Source organism: Erythrolamprus reginae, chromosome 2 (genome assembly GCF_031021105.1).
Source record: "Erythrolamprus reginae isolate rEryReg1 chromosome 2, rEryReg1.hap1, whole genome shotgun sequence".
NCBI lineage: Eukaryota > Metazoa > Chordata > Lepidosauria > Squamata > Dipsadidae > Erythrolamprus > Erythrolamprus reginae.
The window spans coordinates 42,300,093-42,321,064 of record NC_091951.1 but is presented as its reverse complement, the minus strand read 5'-3'; the positions used below and the strand labels follow the sequence as shown (position 1 = coordinate 42,321,064).

Below are 20,972 nucleotides of genomic sequence, written 5' to 3'. Positions count from 1 at the left end.
CTTTAATCCAGAGTATCTTCTAGGACGCTGGTAAAAAACCCAACTTTTTATATTAGCTCAGAGACACATTTTCAAATCAGTCGTTTCTTCGATCCAATATGGGCAAATGCATTATTGATAGTCTAGTACTATGATGGCAAACCTATTGGCAAAGCTTCCCTGAAGCCCTCAGGGTTGGTCTCCTTAGGGTCCCGCCGACCAAACAATGTCGGCTGGCAGGACCTAGGAGAAGAGCCTTCTCTGTGGCGGCCCCGGCCCTCTGGAATCATCTCCCCCCAGAGATTCGCACTGCCCCCACCCTCCTTGCTTTCCGCAAGCGTTTAAAAACACATCTTTGCCCCCAGGCCTGGAGACACTAGATCTTCCCCTGTCCAGCAAATGTTGTTAGTGTGATTGCTGAATGGATGAAAATGAATGTTTTTAAAGTTAGAATGTTAAGAACTTTTTAGTTTATTAATTGGATAACTGTACTGTTGTGTTTCACTATATGTTGTGAGCCGCCCCGAGTCCACAGAGATGGGCGGCATACAAGTCCAATAAATAAATAAATAAATAAATAAACTCCAAGTAAATCAAACTTCTGTAAAATCAAACTGTCCACTTAGGAAGCAACATTGATTGACAATCAATTTCACGTGCTGTTGTTCACATTCAACAGAACAAAGTATTCATTGAGTATATTTCATTCATTCAGATCTAGGATGTGTTATTAGTGTTCCCTTTATTTTTTGGAGCAGTGTACATTCTCTCTCTGCTTTCAAACCCCCTTTTCTGCCCTTGATCTTCAGTGTTTTTATTACATGCAGGTAGTCCTTGTCGTGACCAGTTGCTTAGCAACCATTTAAAGCTACCATGGACCCTCCAAAGCATATTTGAAGATCAGATTCAAATTTCAAATGGCCATGTGACCTCCAGTCATGTGATCACATTTTGGCATTCCGCTTTTATGCATGCATTTATGCCCATTTGCAGAATCCCATGCTTGCGGGATAATAATTTACATTTTTTTTTAAAATGGAAACTGATATTTGTTTTTTAGCCAAAAAATATAAAAAAAAATTAAGTCCACTGTGGACTTTAACAACTTTAACAACAAATTCCAATGGGTACACTTAACAACATTGGTGTTCACTTAATAACTAGCGTTAAAAATGTTGTCAAACTGTGTCAGCCACACTGTTGCCTCAACTTATAATTCTCATAATATACAACATAAATTCCAGGCTTCATTATGATCGTAGGTTGAGGACTACCTCCAGAAGCAAGGCCGTAAAAACCGCTAGCTAACCTATTGGGAATTTGTACAACAAAGAAGAGTTCTGATCCTTTTATTTAACCTTTATTTGACTCTTTTATTTTACTATGTAGATGGTAGCATTTTAGTTGTGTGGAATCATCTACTATGTTATTGTGATTTCTGAACCACAGTTTAAGACTGCACAATGTGTGAACGCAGTGTGTTTGTGGCTTAATCAACAAATTATTAAATAAAATTGCAGATTAGAGAGATGTGTGAAGCTAGACACCATAGAAAAGGACATTGTTCGGAGCCTCTTTCTCTGACTTAAAAAAAAAATGTAAGCATTAATAAAATACTCCCATTTATCAGCCTTGCTTGCTGGTCTGCATATAATTTCTTCATGGCCTATGGAGTGGTTTTCAACCTTTCTAATGCCGCGAACCCTTAATATAATTCCTCCTGTTGTGGTGACCCCCAACCATAAGTCTAGTGCCAATTCTCCCAAGAGAGCTCCAAGCTAATTGGCAGGAAGGTCAGAGGGACACCCCCACTGTAAATGCCTGATTGGTCGGATTGTAAAAATATGTTCCAAGGCGGGAGAATAGAGGCTTTAGTTCCTAACACCATGTGAAATGGTCGTTCGACTCCCAAAGGGGACCTGACCCCCAGTTTGAGAACCACTGGCTAGCACTATGGAGTGCGAACTATGGCTGGAACAACTGACAGTTCTCACAACCCATTAGTTAGCTGCTATCAAAATATAAGTATAGCCCCAAGTATAGTAGAGTCCCAAGCACATCCACTCACAATCAAGCCCAGATATGGCTGCACCCAAAGCTGACTTAAATCTGTTACTAGCATCCCATCTTCGCTTCAGGAAGAACTGTGAGTGAACGTTTTGAGATTTCAGGCAAAAAAAAAAAAAAAAGAAAGGTTAATGAATAGAAGGAATACAATAAACAAGAAGAGATCAGTGGTGGGAGGAAGATCAATACTGTATTTCAGACATGTAGACACATTAAGCCTTTGTGTCATACAGTGGTACCTCTACTTATTAGTCTGGAGGACAGAAGGAAAAGGGGGGACATGATCGAAAGATTTAAATATATTAAAGGGTTAAATAAGGTCCAGGAGGGAAGTGTTTTTAATAGGAAAGTAAACACAAGAACAAGGGGACACAATCTGAAGTTAGTTGGGGGAAAGATCAAAAGCAACATGAGAAAATATTATTTTACTGAAAGAGTAGTAGATCCTTGGAACAAACTTCCAGCAGACGTGGTAGATAATCCACAGTAACTGAATTTAAACATGCCTGGGATAAACATATATCCATCCTAAGATAAAATACAGAAAATAGTATAAGGGCAGACTAGATGGACCATGGGGTCTTTTTCTGCCGTCAGACTTCTATGTTTTTATGAACTTAATTTGTTCCGTGACCAGGTTCTTAAGTAGAAAATATTTTAAGAAGCCATTTTTCCCATAGGAATCAATGTAAAAGCAATAATGTGTGCGATTGGGGAAACCACAGGGAGGGGGGAGGCCTTGTTTCCTCCTAGGAGATTCTTAGAGAGGCCCCACGGAGGCTTCTCCCCGCCTTTTCCAGCCCTGTTTCCTCCCAGGAGATTCCTACAGAGGCCCCACAGAGGCTTCTCCCTGCCTTTCCCGGTTACAGTTTCGGAGGCTCGGGTTTGTAAGTGGAAAATAGTTCTTGAGAAGAGGCAAAAAAATCTTGAATACCCAGTTCTTATCTAGAAAAGTTCGTAAGTAGAGGCGTTTGTAGGTAGAGGTACCACTGTACTTGGTTTATGTATTACATAGCTGGATTGAAATTCCTCAAGTTTAAGATAAAATACAGAAAATAGTATAAGGGCAGACTAGATGGACCATGAGGTCTTTTTCTGCCGTCAGACTTCTATGTTTCTATGTTTCTATGTAAATGCACCTTGAGGCGAGACCCAAAGGAGAGAGGCAATCACTGCACTACTGCTAAAAATCCATCAGAATTCTTCCAGATACATGGACATGTCCAGTTGAAAAGCTAAAAGGAGTTGGGGGCTGCACAGAGGGAGAAATAAGTAAAACTGTCCTTAAATCCCATGGGCACCCTCTCTTCGTAGGAGCGTACAAAAATATCATGGCTTATAAATTAAGTTAAATAATTTTATTAAAGACTTAAAAGCTTCATTCTACCCAACTAAAGTATTATTATAGCAACAATGTTTTTATTAAAAATACACACACGCACAAACGTAGGATAGAAATTGTTAGAAGATAATAAACAGCAGAATGTTTCTGTGAAGCAGGAAAGTTGTGTTTAAAAGAACTGCGAGTGTTCAGTATATTCTTTAAAAAGTCATGGCTTTCTACCAAGGAACAGAGCAAATAAAACCTAAGTCCATGATGGCGAACCTGGGGCACACTTGCCAGATGTGACAGGTAGAGCCCACACTGTGGGCACACACACTATTGCCAATTGGTCTTTGCGAGTGCTAAAGTACCAGAAAACGGTCCTTAAAAAGGCCAAAAACAAGCCATACGCGCCCCAGACAGCTGGTTTTTGGGTTTCTAGCGCTCTGGTGCATTGCCGTATGGGCACTCGGTGCCAAAAACGTTCGTCATCACTGCCCTAAGTTGTATGGATTTCTTAAGAAACAACCGTGATGGATAAGAGATTGCTACTTTGCATTATTTTAAAGAAAACACTTTCCTACCATAAACACTAATTTCGGTTATATTTTTTCCCCTTGCTCATTTCAAGGCAACCCATACACACGGCAGCGCAAACTTTTGCTCGTTTTCGCTTGCATCGATAAATATATTTTTGAAGGGGTTCCAACAATTTCATCTGGGTTTTTTTTTCTGTCCCTCCCCACCTCTAAGGCTGTACATTTTAAAAATCAAGAATTCTCAACAAAACTACACCTCCAAGAATTTCTTTGGGGGAAGCAAAGCCAGCCCGGGTCAAAATGGCTTTTTAATTTAAATTTGGCCAGTGGGGCCATTCTCTGGGTGGAGGGCACTTCATCCTTCCTTGGGTCAGCCCATTCATCCTTCAATACACACAGGGAAAGGGAGCCGCGGATGGTAGATCTGGTTTGATCAAGCGAACATTGCATGAAGGCTAATTAAAATGGGCAAGGGATTCCAGATTCTGTACATGGTTACCGGAAATGTGAGTGTTTCCTTTCTAGTTTTTCTTGCGTCTCAGCTCTTACACTCCATCTTTATTTCACTCATGTGGGCAGCCTGTGGAGAATTGCCAAGGACGACCTGAGAAGAAGTTCCCAGGCTGGTCAGAACCAGAGGCTCACTTGGGGCCAACTTCTCCTCCTTGGCCCAAAGGCGCTCAGTAGTTGGGGACATGGTAGCTGCTCCTGGCTCAGTTTCAGAAAGAGACATTCCTAATGTCCCATCCTTCACGTGGACCCTCTGATGAGACACAAGGCGAGAACTCCGGGCAAAACATTTCCCACAATCCGAGCAGGTGTACGGTTTCTCTCCGGTGTGAATCCTCTGGTGAGTGACCAAGTCGGCATTGATCCGGAAGCTCTTCCCGCAGATGTGGCACTCGTAAGGTTTCTCCCCCGTGTGGATTCTCTGGTGCTTAATGAGGTCCGAGCTGTAGCTGAAGCTTTTCCCGCAGATGCCGCACGGATACGGCCTTTCTCCCGTGTGGACCCGCTGGTGGCAGATGAGGTGCGAGCTCCGCTTAAAGCCTTTCCCGCAATCGGGGCACTCGTACGGCTTTTCTCCGGTGTGGTTCCTCTGGTGGGTGACTAAGTCGTAGTTGACCCGGAAGCTCTTCCCGCAAATGGAGCACTCGTAGGGTTTCTCGCCCGTGTGGACCCTCTGGTGACGAATGAGATGGGAGCAGTCCCGGAAACGCTTCCCGCAGATCCCGCAAGGGTAGGGCCTTTCGCCGGTGTGGACCCTCTGGTGGGAGATGAGATGGGAGCTGCGGGTAAAACTCTTCCCGCAGTCGGAACAGATGTAAGGTTTCTCTCCGGTGTGGCTCCTCTGATGGTTGACCAGGTCATAGTTAGACCGGAAGCTCTTCTCGCAGATGATGCATTCGTAGGGCTTTTCTCCCGTATGGACTCTGCGATGGGACATCAGCTGGGAACTCTGAGAGAAGCCTTTCCCGCACTCTAGGCAGATGTACGGTTTCTCTCCGGTGTGGACCTTTTGGTGGGCCACCAGATCTGAGCTGAAAAGGAAGCTCCTCCCACACTCGAGGCAAGAAAACGGCTTCTCGTCGGTGTGACTCTGCATGTGCGCCACCAAGTCCGCTTCCTGGTTGTAGCCTTTTCCACAGACGGGGCAGGCGCGTGGCTTCTCCTCCTTGTGAAGCCGCTGGTGCTCCACGAGGCAGGAGCTCCCGTTAAAACATTCCCCGCAAACGGGGCAAATGTATTGCGTCTGTGCGGGATAAACCTTCTCGCCATCCGAAACGTCACCGTTGAGGGCGAGAGAGTTGCTCTCCTGGTCATGCTCCGAGCTTCTCGGTTCCGTCGTGTTGGTTTCGCCTCCTTCCGATTCAACGTCTGAGGACACATGACTCTGGCAGCTGTCAGACAGCATCCCCTGTGGCTCCGTGGGCTTAGGGCCGCCCTGCTTGGAAGTTCCCTCCTCTTCCTCATTCACCATCTTTTTAATAACTGGATGGAAATAAGAACCCACATGAAAATTAGCCATATTACAGTTCATTTAGTGTCACTTCATATCACAACCGCAGTTAGAATATCAATTGCTCAGATGTGGAAAAAAAGAAATGATCGCAGCAGAGAGCAATATTATTGGGAAAAAATGTAGAGATGTGTAGAGATGGACGAAATGACTAATCATAATTATTTTTCAGCATGGGCTGAAAAATACAACATTAAAATTCCATCCAACTATTATAGTGGCAGCAAATGCATCAATTTTAATTTTTAATATGATCAATACCGATGCATTGCACTTATGCACTTGTGGGTAAAAGTATTATGTCTCTGGCGCACCTGCATGTCCACACGAGATTTCGCTACCTGCCCAGGTACAGTAGCATAATTCTGCTGGACTCCACTAGCACTCAGAGCCATGGGGGCGAGCACAAGTCATCGTGCCACCTTAGTACCCCATAGATAGATAGATAGATAGATAGATAGATAGATAGATAGATAGATAGATAGAGAAAGAAAGAAATATAGAAACATAGAAGACTGACGGCAGAAAAAGACATCATGATCCATCTAGTCTGCCCTTATACTATTTTCTATATTTTATCTTAGGATGGATATATGTTTATCCCAGGTATGTTTAAATTCAGTTACTGTGGATTTATCTACCACGTCTGCTGGAAGTTTGTTCCAAGGATCTACTACTCTTTCAGTGAAATAATATTTTCTCATGTTGCTTTTGATCTTTCCACCCAACTAACCTCAGATTGTGCTCCCTTGTTCATGTGTTCACTTTCCTATTAAAACACTTCCCTCCTGGACCTTATTTAACCCTTTAACATATTTAAATGTTTCGATCATGTCCCCCCTTTTCCTTCTGTCCTCCAGACTATACAGATTGAGTTCATGAAGTCTTTCCTGATATGTTTTATGCTTAAGACCTTCCACCATTTTTGTAGCCCGTCTTTGGACCCGTTCAATTTTGTCAATATCTTTTTGTAGGTGAGGTCTCCAGAACTGAACACAGTATTCCAAATGTGGTCCCACCAGCACTCTATATAGACAGACAGACAGAAAAAGAGAGAGAGAGAGAGAGAGATAGACAACAGAGAGATAATGATGGATGGATGATAGACAGGTGATAGATGATAAATAGATAGATGACAGATAACGATAGATGGATAGATAGATGATAAATAGAGATGATAATGAGACAGACAAAGAAAGAGAGATGTGCCTATAGATAAGCTGCAAATGGTAGATAATTGAGAATATACAGGAAGTGGCCTTTAGCTACAAAGGATAAATCAGGGTTAAAATTGGGGGTCAGTGCTTGCTGAGCTTGGTTTCCTCTTCCTGCAAAATCTTTCTTTACCTAACCAGGAAAATTGACAGAAGGGAATGATGGAGTTTCCTAACCAGTTTCTGACTGGGCTACCTGTGGCTTGGTTGGCTGCAACTGTTTCATCTAAAACAATGTTTTAACATGCTGGCAGGGGAATTCTGGGAGTTGAAGTCCATTCGTTTTCAATGACAAAAGATGATAAAAACACAATTTAAACAATCCCTGCCTATGGTGCTAATTCTCCCTTCTCTAGATTCTAATTAGACCAAGGGAAATTGTGCTTCAGGTTGTTCTTTTCCTTTTAAAATTTTTGTTTGCTTCTTAAGCTGTTTACACAGCTACAATGTTTCCTAGGTCCGCAATAAAAGGGCCACGGGAAGAAAACCAAGTGCAGCAAAAAGCAAATAGGCCATCAGGATTCTTTGCTACCATATATATAACAGGTATCTGGATTTTTGCAGCCCGGATTTCACAGGCAGGCTTACTTTATGGGGCTGTTGCTAACTAGGAAAGTGCAAACATTTTTTTCCCTTGCATTGATTCAGAAAAAACCCTTTACACTGACCTGTTGCTTGTATCCTTACGATTTATATTAAGTTTTAAGTTTAAGTTTAAGTTTAATCAGATTTGTATGCCGCCCCTCTCCGCAGACTCGGGGCGGCTCACAGCAACAGCAACACAATGTACAACAAATCCAATATTTAAATTAATTTTTAAAACCCCACAAGTTAAAACCAATCATACACACTAGCGTACCATACATAAATTTTATAAGCCTAGGGGGAAGGAACATGTCAATTCCCCCATGCCTGACAACAGAGGTGGGTTTTAAGGAGCTTACGAAAGGCTAGGAGGGTGGGGGCAACTCTGATATCTGGGGGGAGTTGGTTCCAAAGGGTCGGGGCCGCCACAGAGAAGGCTCTTCCCCTAGGCCCCGCCAACCGACATTGTTTAGTTGACGGGACCCGGAGAAGGCCAACTCTGTGGGACCTAACTGGTCGCTGGGATTCGTGCGGCAGAAGGCGGTCCCGGAGATATTCTGGTCCAGTGCCATGAAGGGCTTTATAGGTCATAACCAACACTTTGAATTGTGACCGGAAACTGATCGGCAACCAGTGCAGACTGCGGAGTGTTGGTGTGACATGGGCGAATTTAGGAACGCCCATGATAGCTCTCGCAGCTGCATTCTGCACGATCTGAAGTTTCCGAACACTTTTCAAAGGTAGCCCCATGTAGAGAGCATTACAGTAGTCGAGCCTCGAGGTGATGAGGGCATGAGTGACTGTGAGCAGTGACTCCCGGTCCAAATAGGGCCGCAACTGGTGCACCAGGCGAACCTGGGCAAACGCCCCCCTCGCCACAGCTGAAAGGTGTTTTTCTAATGTGAGCTGTGGATCGAGGAGGACGCCCAAGTTGCGAACCCTCTCTGAAGGGGTTAGTGACTCCCCCCCCAGGGTGATGGACGGACAGATGGAATTGTCCTTGGGCGGCAAAACCCACAGCCACTCCGTCTTATCCGGGTTGAGCTTGATATTAATATTGATTGTTTCCTGATTGCTTATTTGTACCCTATGACAATTATTAAGTGTTGTACCTCGTGATTCTTGACGAATGTATCTTTTCTTTTATGTACGCTAAGAGCATATGCACCAATGACAAATTCCTTGTGTGTCCAATCACACTTGGCCAATAAAGAATTCTATTTCTATTCTATTTTTTCTACTCTATAGCGTTGTACCTTATGATTCTTGACAAATGTATTTCGTTTATGTACACCGAGAGCATATGCACCAAATTCCTTGTGTGTCCAATCACACTTGGCAGTAAAGAATTCTATTCTCTTCTACTCTAAAGTGTTGAACCTTATGATTCTTGACAAATGTGTCTTTTCTTTTATGTACACCGAGAGCATATGCACCAAATTCCTTGTGTGTCCAATCACACTTGGCAATAAAGAATTCTATTCTCTTCTACTCTAAACTGTTGATTATGATTCTTGACAAATGTATCTTTTCTTTTATGTACACTGAGAGCATATGCACCAATGACAAATTATTTGGGTGTCCGATCACACTTGGCCAATAAATAATTCTATTATTTCTATTTTATTTTATTCTACTCTATTCTATATGATTCTTGACAAATGTATCTTTTCATTTATGTACACTGAGAGCAAAGGCACCAAATTCCTTATGTGTCCAATCACACTTGGCCAATAAAGAATTCTGTTCTGTTCTGTTCTATTCTATACTATTCTACAGTTTTGAACCTCATGTTTCTTGACAAATGTATCTTTTTCTTTTATGTACACTGAGAGCATATGCACCAATGACAAATTATTTTGGTGTCCAATCACACTTGGCCAATAAAGAATTCTATTATTTCTATTTCTATTCTACTCTATAGTGTTCTATAGTGTTGTACCTTATGCTTCTTGTCAAATGCATCTTTTCGTTTATGTACACTGAGAGCATATGCACCAAAGACAAATTCCTTGTGTCCAATCACACTTGGCCAATAAAGAATTCTATTCTTTTCTACTCTAAAGTGTTGAACCTTATGATTCTAGACAAATGCATATTTTCGTTTATGTACACTGAGAGCATATGCACCAAAGACAAATTCCTTGTGTCCAATCACATTTGGCCAATAAAGAATTCTATTCTATTCTTTGACCTCTCGGGGAAGGAGATCCACTGATCGGGAGGGATAAAATAGCAGGATCTCCTTTGCGCAATGAGGTTTAATCCTGCGGGCACTCAGTCAGCCCACGTGAAAACAATAGCGGCCTAGATCAAGCAGACGGCAGCCGCCAAGCCCAGGCACAAAACCGCGGAGGATCTTGCGGACAACTCCGTCCCGCTTTTCCCTCCGGGCGATCCCGGGAAGGAATCCAGCGGGACTGGAGACCGATGACCGCGCGGGAGAGTCAGGCCCGGCTCAAGCTTCCCACGATCCCGGACGGTGAACTTACCAGGATCCGATGCAGAAGGACGGATCCCCGCCAGCAAGAGAGCGGCGCCCGGAGGGGAAGCACCGGCGTCGGAGCAAACCCGAGCAATGCAAAAGCTCCGGATCGGGCACAATCGGAGGAGGAGGAGGAGGCGGCAGCGGCGGCGGCTGCACGGGGGTTACTACTGCCTGGCCGCCGAGGCTGGACTTCCCAAGGCAAGGCTGAGCTCCGGGGCCGGCTCAGCCAATCCTCGCCCGCTTGAGCGCTGAGTCAGGCACACAGGAAGCTGCGCCACGACGGAAAGGGCTTCTCCGTGCAAAGACGCGGCCTCCACCGGCCTAAGCGCCACAGCCGGAGACCCCTGGTGGCCCTGTGGGGAAGAACGGCGAGGCGGCCGCTCCACGTGGGTGGGTAGAAAAAGTATTATCAATATTTGTAATTTTGGGGCTGAGTTTTCCTAGGCTGAAGAGCAGCGAGTAGATTGGAGATTTGGTGACACAGGGAGTCCCGTTATGAGCGCAATTGGGAGCAGAGTTTCTGTCGCTAAGCAAGGTGGTTGTTAATATGAGTCAGCTTCAAGTCTTACCCGTTTTTCTTGTGGTTGTTAAGTGAATCACTGCAGCTGTTAAGGCAGTGTTTCCCAACCTTGGCAACTTGAAGGTATTTGGACTTTAACTCCCAGAATTCCCCAGCCAGCAAATGCTGGCTGGGGAATTCTGGGAATTGAAGTCCAGATTGCCAAGGTTGGGAAACACTGCTCTAGACAATAACTTTCACTGTGTATTATTGTGTATTGGACAAAACAAATAAATAAAATAAATAAATACATAATAAAATTCCCCTTTGAAGCTCCTGCAGCTTGATGTTAAAGTGATTGCCATGAATCCTGTCTTCCTGCCTGAATGGGTTAATCCTCTTCTTGGGGCTTTGTCTTTCCTATCCTGGGGGTTAATTCTGCCAGGAAATAGGAAAAGGGGAGTTCCAGGTGAGTTATTTTTAGCCTGATTCCCCTTTATCTTAATGGCTCTACTTAAGTATATCTATTGTCAGCTTTGTTAGAGGGGCTGCTCTGTATTTTTCTTTTAGCTGGCGCTTCTTGGTTTTCTTCAAGGGGGAAGGGCTGGTTTGAGTCTTCTGGCATTGTTTTCTGAGGTTTTTAGTGCTATGAGGTCCCTGCTACTGTCACCCTGGTGTACACATCCCACAGAAATAATGGATGGAAACTGATCAAGGAGAGAGACAACCTAGAAATAAGGAGAAATTTTCTGTCTAAACAATCAACCAATTGAATAACTTTGTCTTCAGAAGTTGTGGGAGCTTCATTCATTTTTATTTATTTATTCATTCATTCATTCATTCATTCATTCAGTCAGTCAGTCAGTCAGTCAGTCAGTCAGTCAGTCAGTCAGTCAGTCAGTCCAATACACAATAATACACAATGAAGGTCATAGATGATATAGTAGAGAAGATATAGGAGATATAGGAGAGACTATAGGACAGGGGACAGAAGGTACTCTAGTGCGCTTATGTGCGCCCCTTACTGACCTCTTAGGAATCTGGAGAGGTCAATCGTGGATAGTCTAAGGCAGGGGTCCCCAAACTTTTTACACAGGGGGCCAGTTCACTGTCCCTCGGACTGTTGGAGGGCCGGACTATAAAAAAAACCCTATGAACTAATCCCTATGCACACTGCACATACGGTACCTTGTTTTAAAGTAAAAAACAAAATGGGAACGTACTATTTAGAGGAGGGAGAAGATCTGAAATTCATATATGCTTATGTTTTGTTTTTAATTTTCTTTTGTTAACATCTGATTGGCTATACAGTACAAGGTTTTCTTGGCTTATGAAAAATGTATAAAGAAAGAAGGAAGCACTTTGGCATAATGGTTAATAAGTTAGAAATATAATTGGTGTTGCACTTTTTGAAGGAACATTAAGGAGGGAATTTAATTAAAAGAAAATGAATGTAACTGGATGACAAAATTAGGAAAAAAAACTTTTGCAACTTTTTTGATGATTGATATTAGTTACTAACAAAATACCACATTTTATTCATGGAAAATTAGATGGTACACTGTGTTGTTTGAATGTATGTTGAGAGAAAAATTTAAAAAAATTACCCCCCCCCAAAACAGTCCTTCCTTCCTCTGTTCCTCCATTTCATTCTTCCTTCCTTCCTTTCTTCCTTGTTCCCTCCATTTCTCCTTCCTTCCTTCCTTCCCTCCTTCATTCCTTTCCACTTCTCCTTCCCTCCCTCTCTTTCCCTTTTCTTTCTTTCTCTCTCTCTTTTCCCTGTTCTCTTGTCACTCACTGGCGGGCCGGATAAATGGCCTCAGTGGGCCGCATGTGGCCTGCGGGCCGTAGTTTGGGGACCACTGGTCTAAGGGTAAAATGTTGGGGGTTAAGGGATGATACTACAGAGTCCGGTAATGAGTTCCATGCTTCGTCACTGAAAGTTCTGAAGAAGAGACTGGACTGCCCTCTGTCAGAAATGGTGTAGGGTCTCCTGCTTGGGCAGGGGGTTGGACTAGATGACCCTGTTATTCTGTATCATCAACAGAAGGGACTAATGGAGCAGCCGTTTGGATTTGTAAGAAAATCAGAGTAAAAAGCCAGTCTTTTATTTACCGACAGGGGAGTGAGCTCTATTGACTCAATTGCTTGATCAGTGATGACGAACCTATGGCACGGGTGCCACAGGTGGCACGCAGAGCCATATCTACTGGCACACGAACCATTGCCCTAGCTCAGCTCCAACATGCATGTCTATGCCATCCAGCTGAGTTTTGGCTCGCATAGAGGCTGGGGGGGGGCATTTTTGGCTTCCAGAGAACCTCTGGGGGAATAGGGTAGGGCATTTATACCCTCCCACCCCCCCGGGTTCAGGGAAGTTTTTGGAGCCTGGGGAGGATGCAACATGATTCTACTGGACCCACTAGAAGTTGGGAAACAGGCCATTTCGGGCCTCCAGAGGGTCTCTGGAGGACAGGGGAAGCATTATGGGTGTGACACTCACGCATGTGCAATAGCAAACCCACATGATATTTTGGGACATGAAGAAAAAAAGGTTCGTCATCACTGTGCTATACAGTGCTTTAAATTTTGAAACAAAAAGAATGAAAGGGTCAAAACCAGGGTTCCCTATCTCCCACTCTGTCTGTCCCTAACATAATCATCATCATCATCATCATCATCATTATTATTAATTAGATTTGTATGCCGCCCCTCTCCGAGGACTCGGAGCAGCTCACAACAAATAAAAGATCATATACAAATCCAATGTTAAAAACAGTTTCAAAAGACCCCTATTAAAAACAGTCATACAACCCAAACATACCATACATAACGTCCAGACAGCTGAGGATATATCAATTTCTCCATGCCTGGCGACATAGATGAGTTTTCAAAAGTTTGCGATTAGATTTGTTTCATTGTAATATTGTTTTATTATTTGTTGTGAGCTGCCCCGAGTCTTCGGAATTATTATTATTATTATTATTATTATTATTATTATTATTATTATCTCAGACAAACCTTGCGTAAAACGGAAACGGCTCGGGGGAATCAATTTCCCCATGCCTGACGGCAGAGGTGGGTTTTGATGAGGAGTTTGCGAAAGGCAAGAAGGGTGGGGGCAGTCCTAATCTCCGGGGGGAGGTAATTCCAGAGGGCCGGGGCTGCCACAGAGAAGGCTCTTCCCCTGGGTCCCGCCAGACGGCATTGTTTTGTCGACGGGACCCAGAGAAGCCAACTCTGTGGGACCTAACCGGTCGCTGGGATTCGTACGACAGCAGGCGGTTCCAGAGATATTCTGGTCCATGTTTCTCAACAAGGGTAACTTTAAGATGGCGGACAGTGGACTCCAACTCCCAGAATTCTGTAGTTAGCATGCTGGCCGAGGAATTCTGGGAGTTGAACGCCACCTATCTTAAAAGTGCCCAGGCTGAGAAACGCTGCTCTAACCTGACTTTTGAAACCAGTAAGTACAAAAGAGACAGCGCTGGGGTCAGCTACGCAAGCCAGTATCTGTAGCATTCTCATTCCGAACAGTAAGAGTTCAGAAGAAGAAAGCTTGTATCAGGCATTTTGGCAACCATAAATAATCCTGTCAACCGGCGGATTACATTGTAGCTCACCTACAAGGAAATGCAGAAAAAGATTGCAGTTTTACAACTTTAATCCACTGCCTTGCTTATCTACACCGAGATATCTAGCCAGAGGCCTTCAAAAGTCACAGCAGATGGCAGCTGTTTGCCTGGGTGGCTGCTCTTCAAAAAAAACGAAACTCAGTTGGGTTAGGTTGGTACTTGAGTAAGCAGCCAATAGAGAGCAAGTTTTATGGAAGACTTACAAGACATTATAAGGAGAGAAACTGGGGGGGGGGCATGAGTTCTAGTCCTAACTTGCCCACAAAGCCTGCTGGGTAACCTTGGGCCAGTCACTTTTTGTCACTGAAGGAAACAAGAGTATTTCTGAAAATCTGACCAAGAAAACTTCAAGAGCTTGTCCAAGGGATCTTTAATCCATTCTTTTACTTATTTATCTATTTATTTGTTTATTTTATTTATTCGATTTTTATGCCGCCCTTCTCCTTAGACTCAGGGTGACTTACAACATGTTAGCAGTAGCACTTTTTAACAGAGCCAGCCTATTGCCCCCACAATCCGGGTCCTCATTTTCCCCACCTCGGAAGGATGGAAGGCTGAGTCAACCTTGAGCCGGTGATGAGATTTGAACCGCTGACCTTCAGATCTACAGTCAGCTTCAGTGGCCTGCAGTACAGCACTCTACCTGCTGCGCCACCCCGGCTCTTACTTTATGTTCAAATAATAACAACAACAGAGTTGGAAGGGACCTTGGAGGTCTTCTAGTCCAACCCCCTGCTTAGGCAGGAAACCCTACACTACTTCAGACAAGTGATTATCCAACATCTTCTTAAAAACTTCCAAAGTTGAAGCATTTACAACTTCTGGAGGCGAGCTGTTCCACTGGTTAATTGTTATGTCAGGAAATTTCTCCTTAGTCCTAAGTTGCTTCTCTCCTTGTTTAGTTTCCACCCGTTGATTCTTGTTCTACCCTCAGGTGCTTTGGAGAATAGTTTGACTCCTTCTTCTTTGTGGCAACCCCTGAGATATTGGACCACTGCTATCATGTCTCCCCAGTCCTTCTTTTCATTAAACTAGCCATGCCCAGTTCTTGCAACCGTTTTTCATATGTTTTAGCCTTCAGTCCCCTAATCATGTTTGTTTGTTTGTTTGTTTGTTCATTTGTTCGTTGGTTGATTGATTGGATTTTTATACCGATCCTCTCCGAGGACTCGGGGCAGCCTATAACATATAATAAAAAACAATAAAATACAATGGCAAATCCAATTAATTAATTAAATAACTAACCTAAAATCTGTAATATTTTAAAAATCAATCATACACATTCAGACCTCAGCCATACATAACATTCATCAACCAACCAGGGGGCCTAGAATCTAATGGCCCCAAGCTTGGCGACATGAGTGTTAAGAATCTTATGGAAGGCGAAGTGGGTGGGAGTAGTGTGAATCACTGAGGGGAGCTGATTCCAGAAGGCCGGGGCCCTCACAGAGAAGGCTCTTCCCCTTGGCCCCACCAAGCGACATTGTCTGGTTGACGGGACCTAGAGAAGGCCAACTCTGTGGGACCTAACCGATTGCTGACATTCCTATGGCAGAAGGCGGTCCTGTTAGTAATCTGGCCCGATTGTTGCTCTTCTCTGCAATCTTTCCAGAATTTCAACGTCCTTTTCTCATCGTGGTGACCAAAATTGAATGCAGTATTCCAAGTGTGGCCTCACGAAGGCCTTATAAAGTGGTATTAACACTTCACGTGATCTTGATTCTATCCCTCTGTTAATGCAGCTGTTAGTACATGGTACATGGTTGGGATTGCCATGTTAAACTGCCTATTGTAGTTTCTTGTATTTAAGTAGTGATATCACTTTAAGAGTTTTGGCTGATTCGCCATAAGAGGGCGCCAGTACTCTCTCCTACAAAGATGCTGAATTGCTCATTCACTTTTGTCTTTACCTTGAGGGGGGAGTGTGTATTGCTTAGTGCTTGCTATGTGCAGTTTATATTGTATTGCTTAGTGCAGTGTTTTCCAGCCTTGGCAACTTGAAGATATTTGGACTTCAACTCCCAGAATTCCCCAGCCAGCAAATGCCTTTTGTCCCCTGTCCAATTGTCATTCCTTTCTCTCACTTATCATATATATTTTCTTTCTTTCATAAATCCTCTCCTCTAAGTTCACTTTACCCTTATATATATAACTACATGTCTATTTTTCTTCCTATGTATTTGTGTATTGGACAAATGAATGAATAAATAAATAAATAAATATATCATATATCATATATATTTTCTTCCTTTCATATATCTTCTCTATTTTTATATATTTTCTTCTATCCTTTTCTTTATATATATTACTACATGTCTATTCTCTTCTCCGAGTTCACGGAGAGGGGCGGCATACAAATCTAAATAATAAATAAATAAATATATGTATTGTGTATTGGACAAAATAAATAAATTAATAAAAAAGTTGGCAAGGTTGGGAGACACTGGCTTAGTGCTTGCTATGTGCAGTTTATGGATTGTTTCTGTTTTATGTATATATGTAATCAGCATAACTAAGTCTGTGTCATTATTGGGTATAACACACACACATCCACACTCTTCTTAATCTCTGCTCGGTGTATGTCGAAAGTCTCATAGCCTAGCTATACCGAGAACATACCAACAGCAGCCTAGAACCGCGTTGGCTCTTTTGGCAACTGCACCACCCAAAGATGCATTTCTTGCCACAATAACCACATCCAACCTCTTTGCTTCTGGCGAGGTTGGTGCATTCCATGTTCCAGCAATTAAAAATTGCCACCTGTATGCTCCCCAGAAGCACACCTTTTCTGTAGCAGCGCCTGCCCTCCGGAATAAGGTTCCCACCGCCCCAATTTCAATGGTTCCCATCCCTCCATTGTTTCAAAGGGGCTTTTAAGCACCTGGCTCCTTGCCCAGGGCTTTGAAGAGAATGACCGACACCCCTTTCTTCCTTCTGCTCCCTTATTTTCTGGACATCATTCTTTGGTCTTGTGCTGTTCCCGGTATTGTTCTTTGTTTCAAGTATAAACAAGTATAAACCACCCAGGTTGCTGGACATTGGCCAGCCTATACATTTTAAAAATTACAGGTAATCCTTGACTTAACAGGCATTTGTTTAGTGACTGTTCAAAGTTACAATGGCACACACACACAAAAAGACATGATAGTTACAACCATTGCTGCATCTTTATGGCCATGTGATCAAAATTTGGAAGCTTGGTGACTCATATTTTATTTATTATTTATTTTGGTTTGGTTTGGTTTGGTTTGGTTTGGTTTGGTTTGGTTTGATTTGATTTGATTTGATTTGATTTGTATGCTGCCCCTCTCCGTAGACTCGGGGTGGCTAACAACAGTAATAAAAACAGCATATAACAATCCAATATTAAAACAGTTAAAAACCAAAGACGGGCTACAAGAATGGTGGAAGGTCTTAAGCATAAAACGTATCAGGAAAGACTTCATGAACTCAATCTGCATAGTCTGGAGGACAGAAGGGAAAGGGGGGGGCATGATCAAAACATTTAAATATGTTAAAGGGTTAAATAAGGTCCAGGAGGGAAGTGTTTTTAATAGGAACGTGAACACAAGAACAAGGGGACACAATCTGAAGTTAGTTGGGGAAAAGATCAAGAGCAGCATGAGAAAATATTATTTTACTGAAAGAATAGTAGATCCTTGGAACAAACTTCCAGCAGACATGGTAGATAAATCCACAGTAAGAAGAGGGGAAGAGGTGGGTTTTAAGAAGCTTACGAAAGGCGAGGAGGGTGGGGGCAATTCTAATCTCTGGGAGGAGTTGGTTCCAGAGGGCCGGGGCCGCCACAGAGAAGGCTCTTCCCCTGGGTCCCGCCAAGCGACATTGTTTAGTTGACGGGACCCAGAGAAGACCCACTCTTTGGGACCTAACTGGTCGCTGGGATTCGTGCAGCAGAAGGCGGTCCCTGAGATAATCTGGTCCGGTGCCATGAAGTGCTTTATAGGTCATAACCAACACTTTGAATTGTGACCGGAAACTGATCGGCAACCAATGGAGACTGCGGAGTGTTGGTGTAACATGGGCATATTTGGGGAAGCCCATGATTGCTCTCGCAGCTGCATTCTGCACGACCTGAAGTTTCCGAACACTTTTCAAAGGTATTATTATTATTATTATATTATTATTATTATTATTATTATTATTATTATTATTATTATTATTTATTAGACTTGTATGCCGCCCCTCTCCAAGGACCCAGTTGCAATGTCTTAGGGGTAAGATGATCACCTTTTGGCGAGCAAAGTCAATGGGAAAGCCAGATTCATTTAACAATCATATTATTAACCATGACAGGCAGTGATGAGCTCCTCCAGGTACAGTCAGGTACACAGAACTGGTAGAAAAAAAACTTTTTTTCTTTTTTCCCCTTCTGGGCTCTGGGTATGTTTTTCCTATCGTAGTAAATGAGGTTGAATACAGTAATCCCTCATTTTTCACGGGGGTTGCGTTCCAAGACCACTCATGAAAAATGAATTTCCGTGAAGTAGAGGAAAGATATATTTTTTCTGTATTTAACGAGTATTTGGACTTTTAAAACCCACCCTTTGCATTAAACAGTCATTCTATAATGTTTCTCAGCTGGAACTACATGTGATATCCCACCAGTTTCTTTAATAGACTACAGTAGTAGTATAGAAGAATTTTATGAATTTTTAATGGATTTAAATTTTTCAATGGATGTAATGGATTTAAGCCCCCTTTGAAAACCCGTGAAGTAGCGAATCCGCAAATGATGAACCGCGAATTAGCAAGGGATTACTGTAATTTTAGAAGAGCTTTGTGTGTGAGTGTGTGTGTACATACACATACAGTTTATATAGTAGATAATGCATATTTTTGTGTGCCCATGTGTAATATGTATGTATACATATGGCCTATATACATAGAATTAAAGAGTACATTTAGGATGTTCAGTAATAGTAAATAGATAGGGAAATTGTGTTTCTTTGAGGCGAGGAGAGGCCAGGCACCCTAACCCTAACCCTTGACGTGAATGACATCAAGTTGGCCACCTTTAAGCCAGTCACATGACCTTTAAACTACTCCCCATCACATAATCATCAAGACATTCCCAAATGGTCACATGGCTGGCAAGCCACACCCACAAAATAAGCCACGCCCACAGTGGTGGTGAAAAATTTTTGCAGCCCTTCACTGATGACAGAGATTCACTCAACATTATGTAAGATCGTAAAATGGGGCAAAGATCACTTAACAACTGTCCCACTTAAGCCGCCCTGAGTCTGTGGAGATTGGCGGCATACAAATCTAATAAATAAATAAATAAATAAATAATAAATAGAAATTTTGGGTTCAGTTTTGGTCATAGGTGGAGGACTTCCTGTATTCTATTTACAGTTCACATTATGTATGATGTAAGGTTGCAGAACGGGCAGAAAAGCCAATGGAAAAACGTTCGTTAAGTAAGCACTCACAATTACAGCATTCAGTTCTCACAGCTACGAAGCAGATGACAAGCAATAGTAGGGGAACGGTTTCTGGCAAGTCAGGCCCCACCCACTCTCATCTCAGGCCACTCCCACAACTTGAATGCCAGGTGTAGGTAGAGGCAATGCGGACCTCATCAGGAAAGCTTGCCCGGACACATTTAGACTGAATTTTGAGGAAGCAGACAAGCAGTCAACCAATTCGTGACTCACTTCCTACGTAACTGTTTCCACAGAGATGGTTATCTTAATCTTTAAAGTGGGAGAGGGGGAAATTGCAGGCTCCAGAAATTCTTAAATACAGTGGTACCTCTACTTACGAACTTAATTCATTCCATGACCAGGTTCTTAAGTTGAAAAGTTTGTAAGAAGAAGCCATTTTTCCCATAGGAATCAATGTAAAAGCAAATAATGCGTGCGATTGGGGAAACCACAGGGAGGGTGGAGGCCGTTTCCTCCCAGATTCCTAGAGAGGCCCCACAGAGGCTTCTCCCCGCCTTTTCCGGCCCTGTTTTCTCCCAGGAGATTCCTAGAAAGGCCCCACGGAGGCTTCTCCCCGCCTTTTCCAGCCTTGTTTCCTCCCAGGAGATTCCTAGAGAGGCCCCACGGAGGCTTCTCCCTGCATTTTCCGACCCTGTTTCCTCCCAAGAGATTCCTAGAGAGGCCCCACGGAGGCTTCTCCCTGCCTTTTCCGGCCCTGTTTCCTCCCAGGAGATTCCTAGAGAGGCCCCACGGAGGCTTCTTCCTGACTTTTCTGGCCTGTTTCCTCCCAGGAGATTCCTAGAGAGGCCCCACAGAGGCTTCTCCCCGCCTTTTCCAGTCCTGTTTCCTCCCAGGAGATTCTTAGGCCCCACGGAGGCTTCTCCCTGCCTTTTCCGGTTACAATTTCAGAGGCTTGGGTTTGCAAGTGGAAAATGGTTCTTGAGAAGAGGCACAAAAATCTTGAACACCCGGTTCTTATCTAGAAAAGTTCATAAGTGGAGGCGTTCGTAGGTAGAGGTACCACTGTACTTAACGGCAGGCTTTCCCTACCCCATACACTTTTACAGATTACCATTTGATTCATCCAGTGTGGCAATCCTGGGAAATTCCTGCCTGTTTTTTTTTTACTCTCTGCTCCAATGAAGTAAATCCATAAACCACGATCCTTCTGT

The 20,972-nt window shown here is 43.3% G+C and overlaps 1 protein-coding gene and 1 long non-coding RNA gene across 2 annotated transcripts in view; one reads left to right on the top strand and one right to left on the bottom strand.

Annotated features, from left to right (window-relative positions):
* Nucleotides 1-3,389: 3,389 nt before the first annotated feature.
* Nucleotides 3,390-10,494, bottom strand: LOC139160254 (zinc finger protein 436-like). The gene is made up of 2 exons (XM_070737939.1): nt 10,221-10,494; nt 3,390-5,901 (listed from the first exon to the last, which is right to left on the bottom strand). Exon 2 carries the CDS (start codon nt 5,888-5,890, stop codon nt 4,448-4,450), a length of 1,443 nt encoding a protein of 480 aa, XP_070594040.1. The 5' UTR covers nt 5,891-5,901; nt 10,221-10,494; the 3' UTR covers nt 3,390-4,447.
* Nucleotides 10,481-20,972, top strand: part of LOC139160286 (uncharacterized) — a 29,484-nt gene continuing 18,992 nt past the window's right edge. Inside the window, exon 1 of the long non-coding RNA XR_011557911.1 lies at nt 10,481-10,606. This is a non-coding gene — a long non-coding RNA (uncharacterized lncRNA). The remainder of the gene's footprint in view (nt 10,607-20,972) is intronic.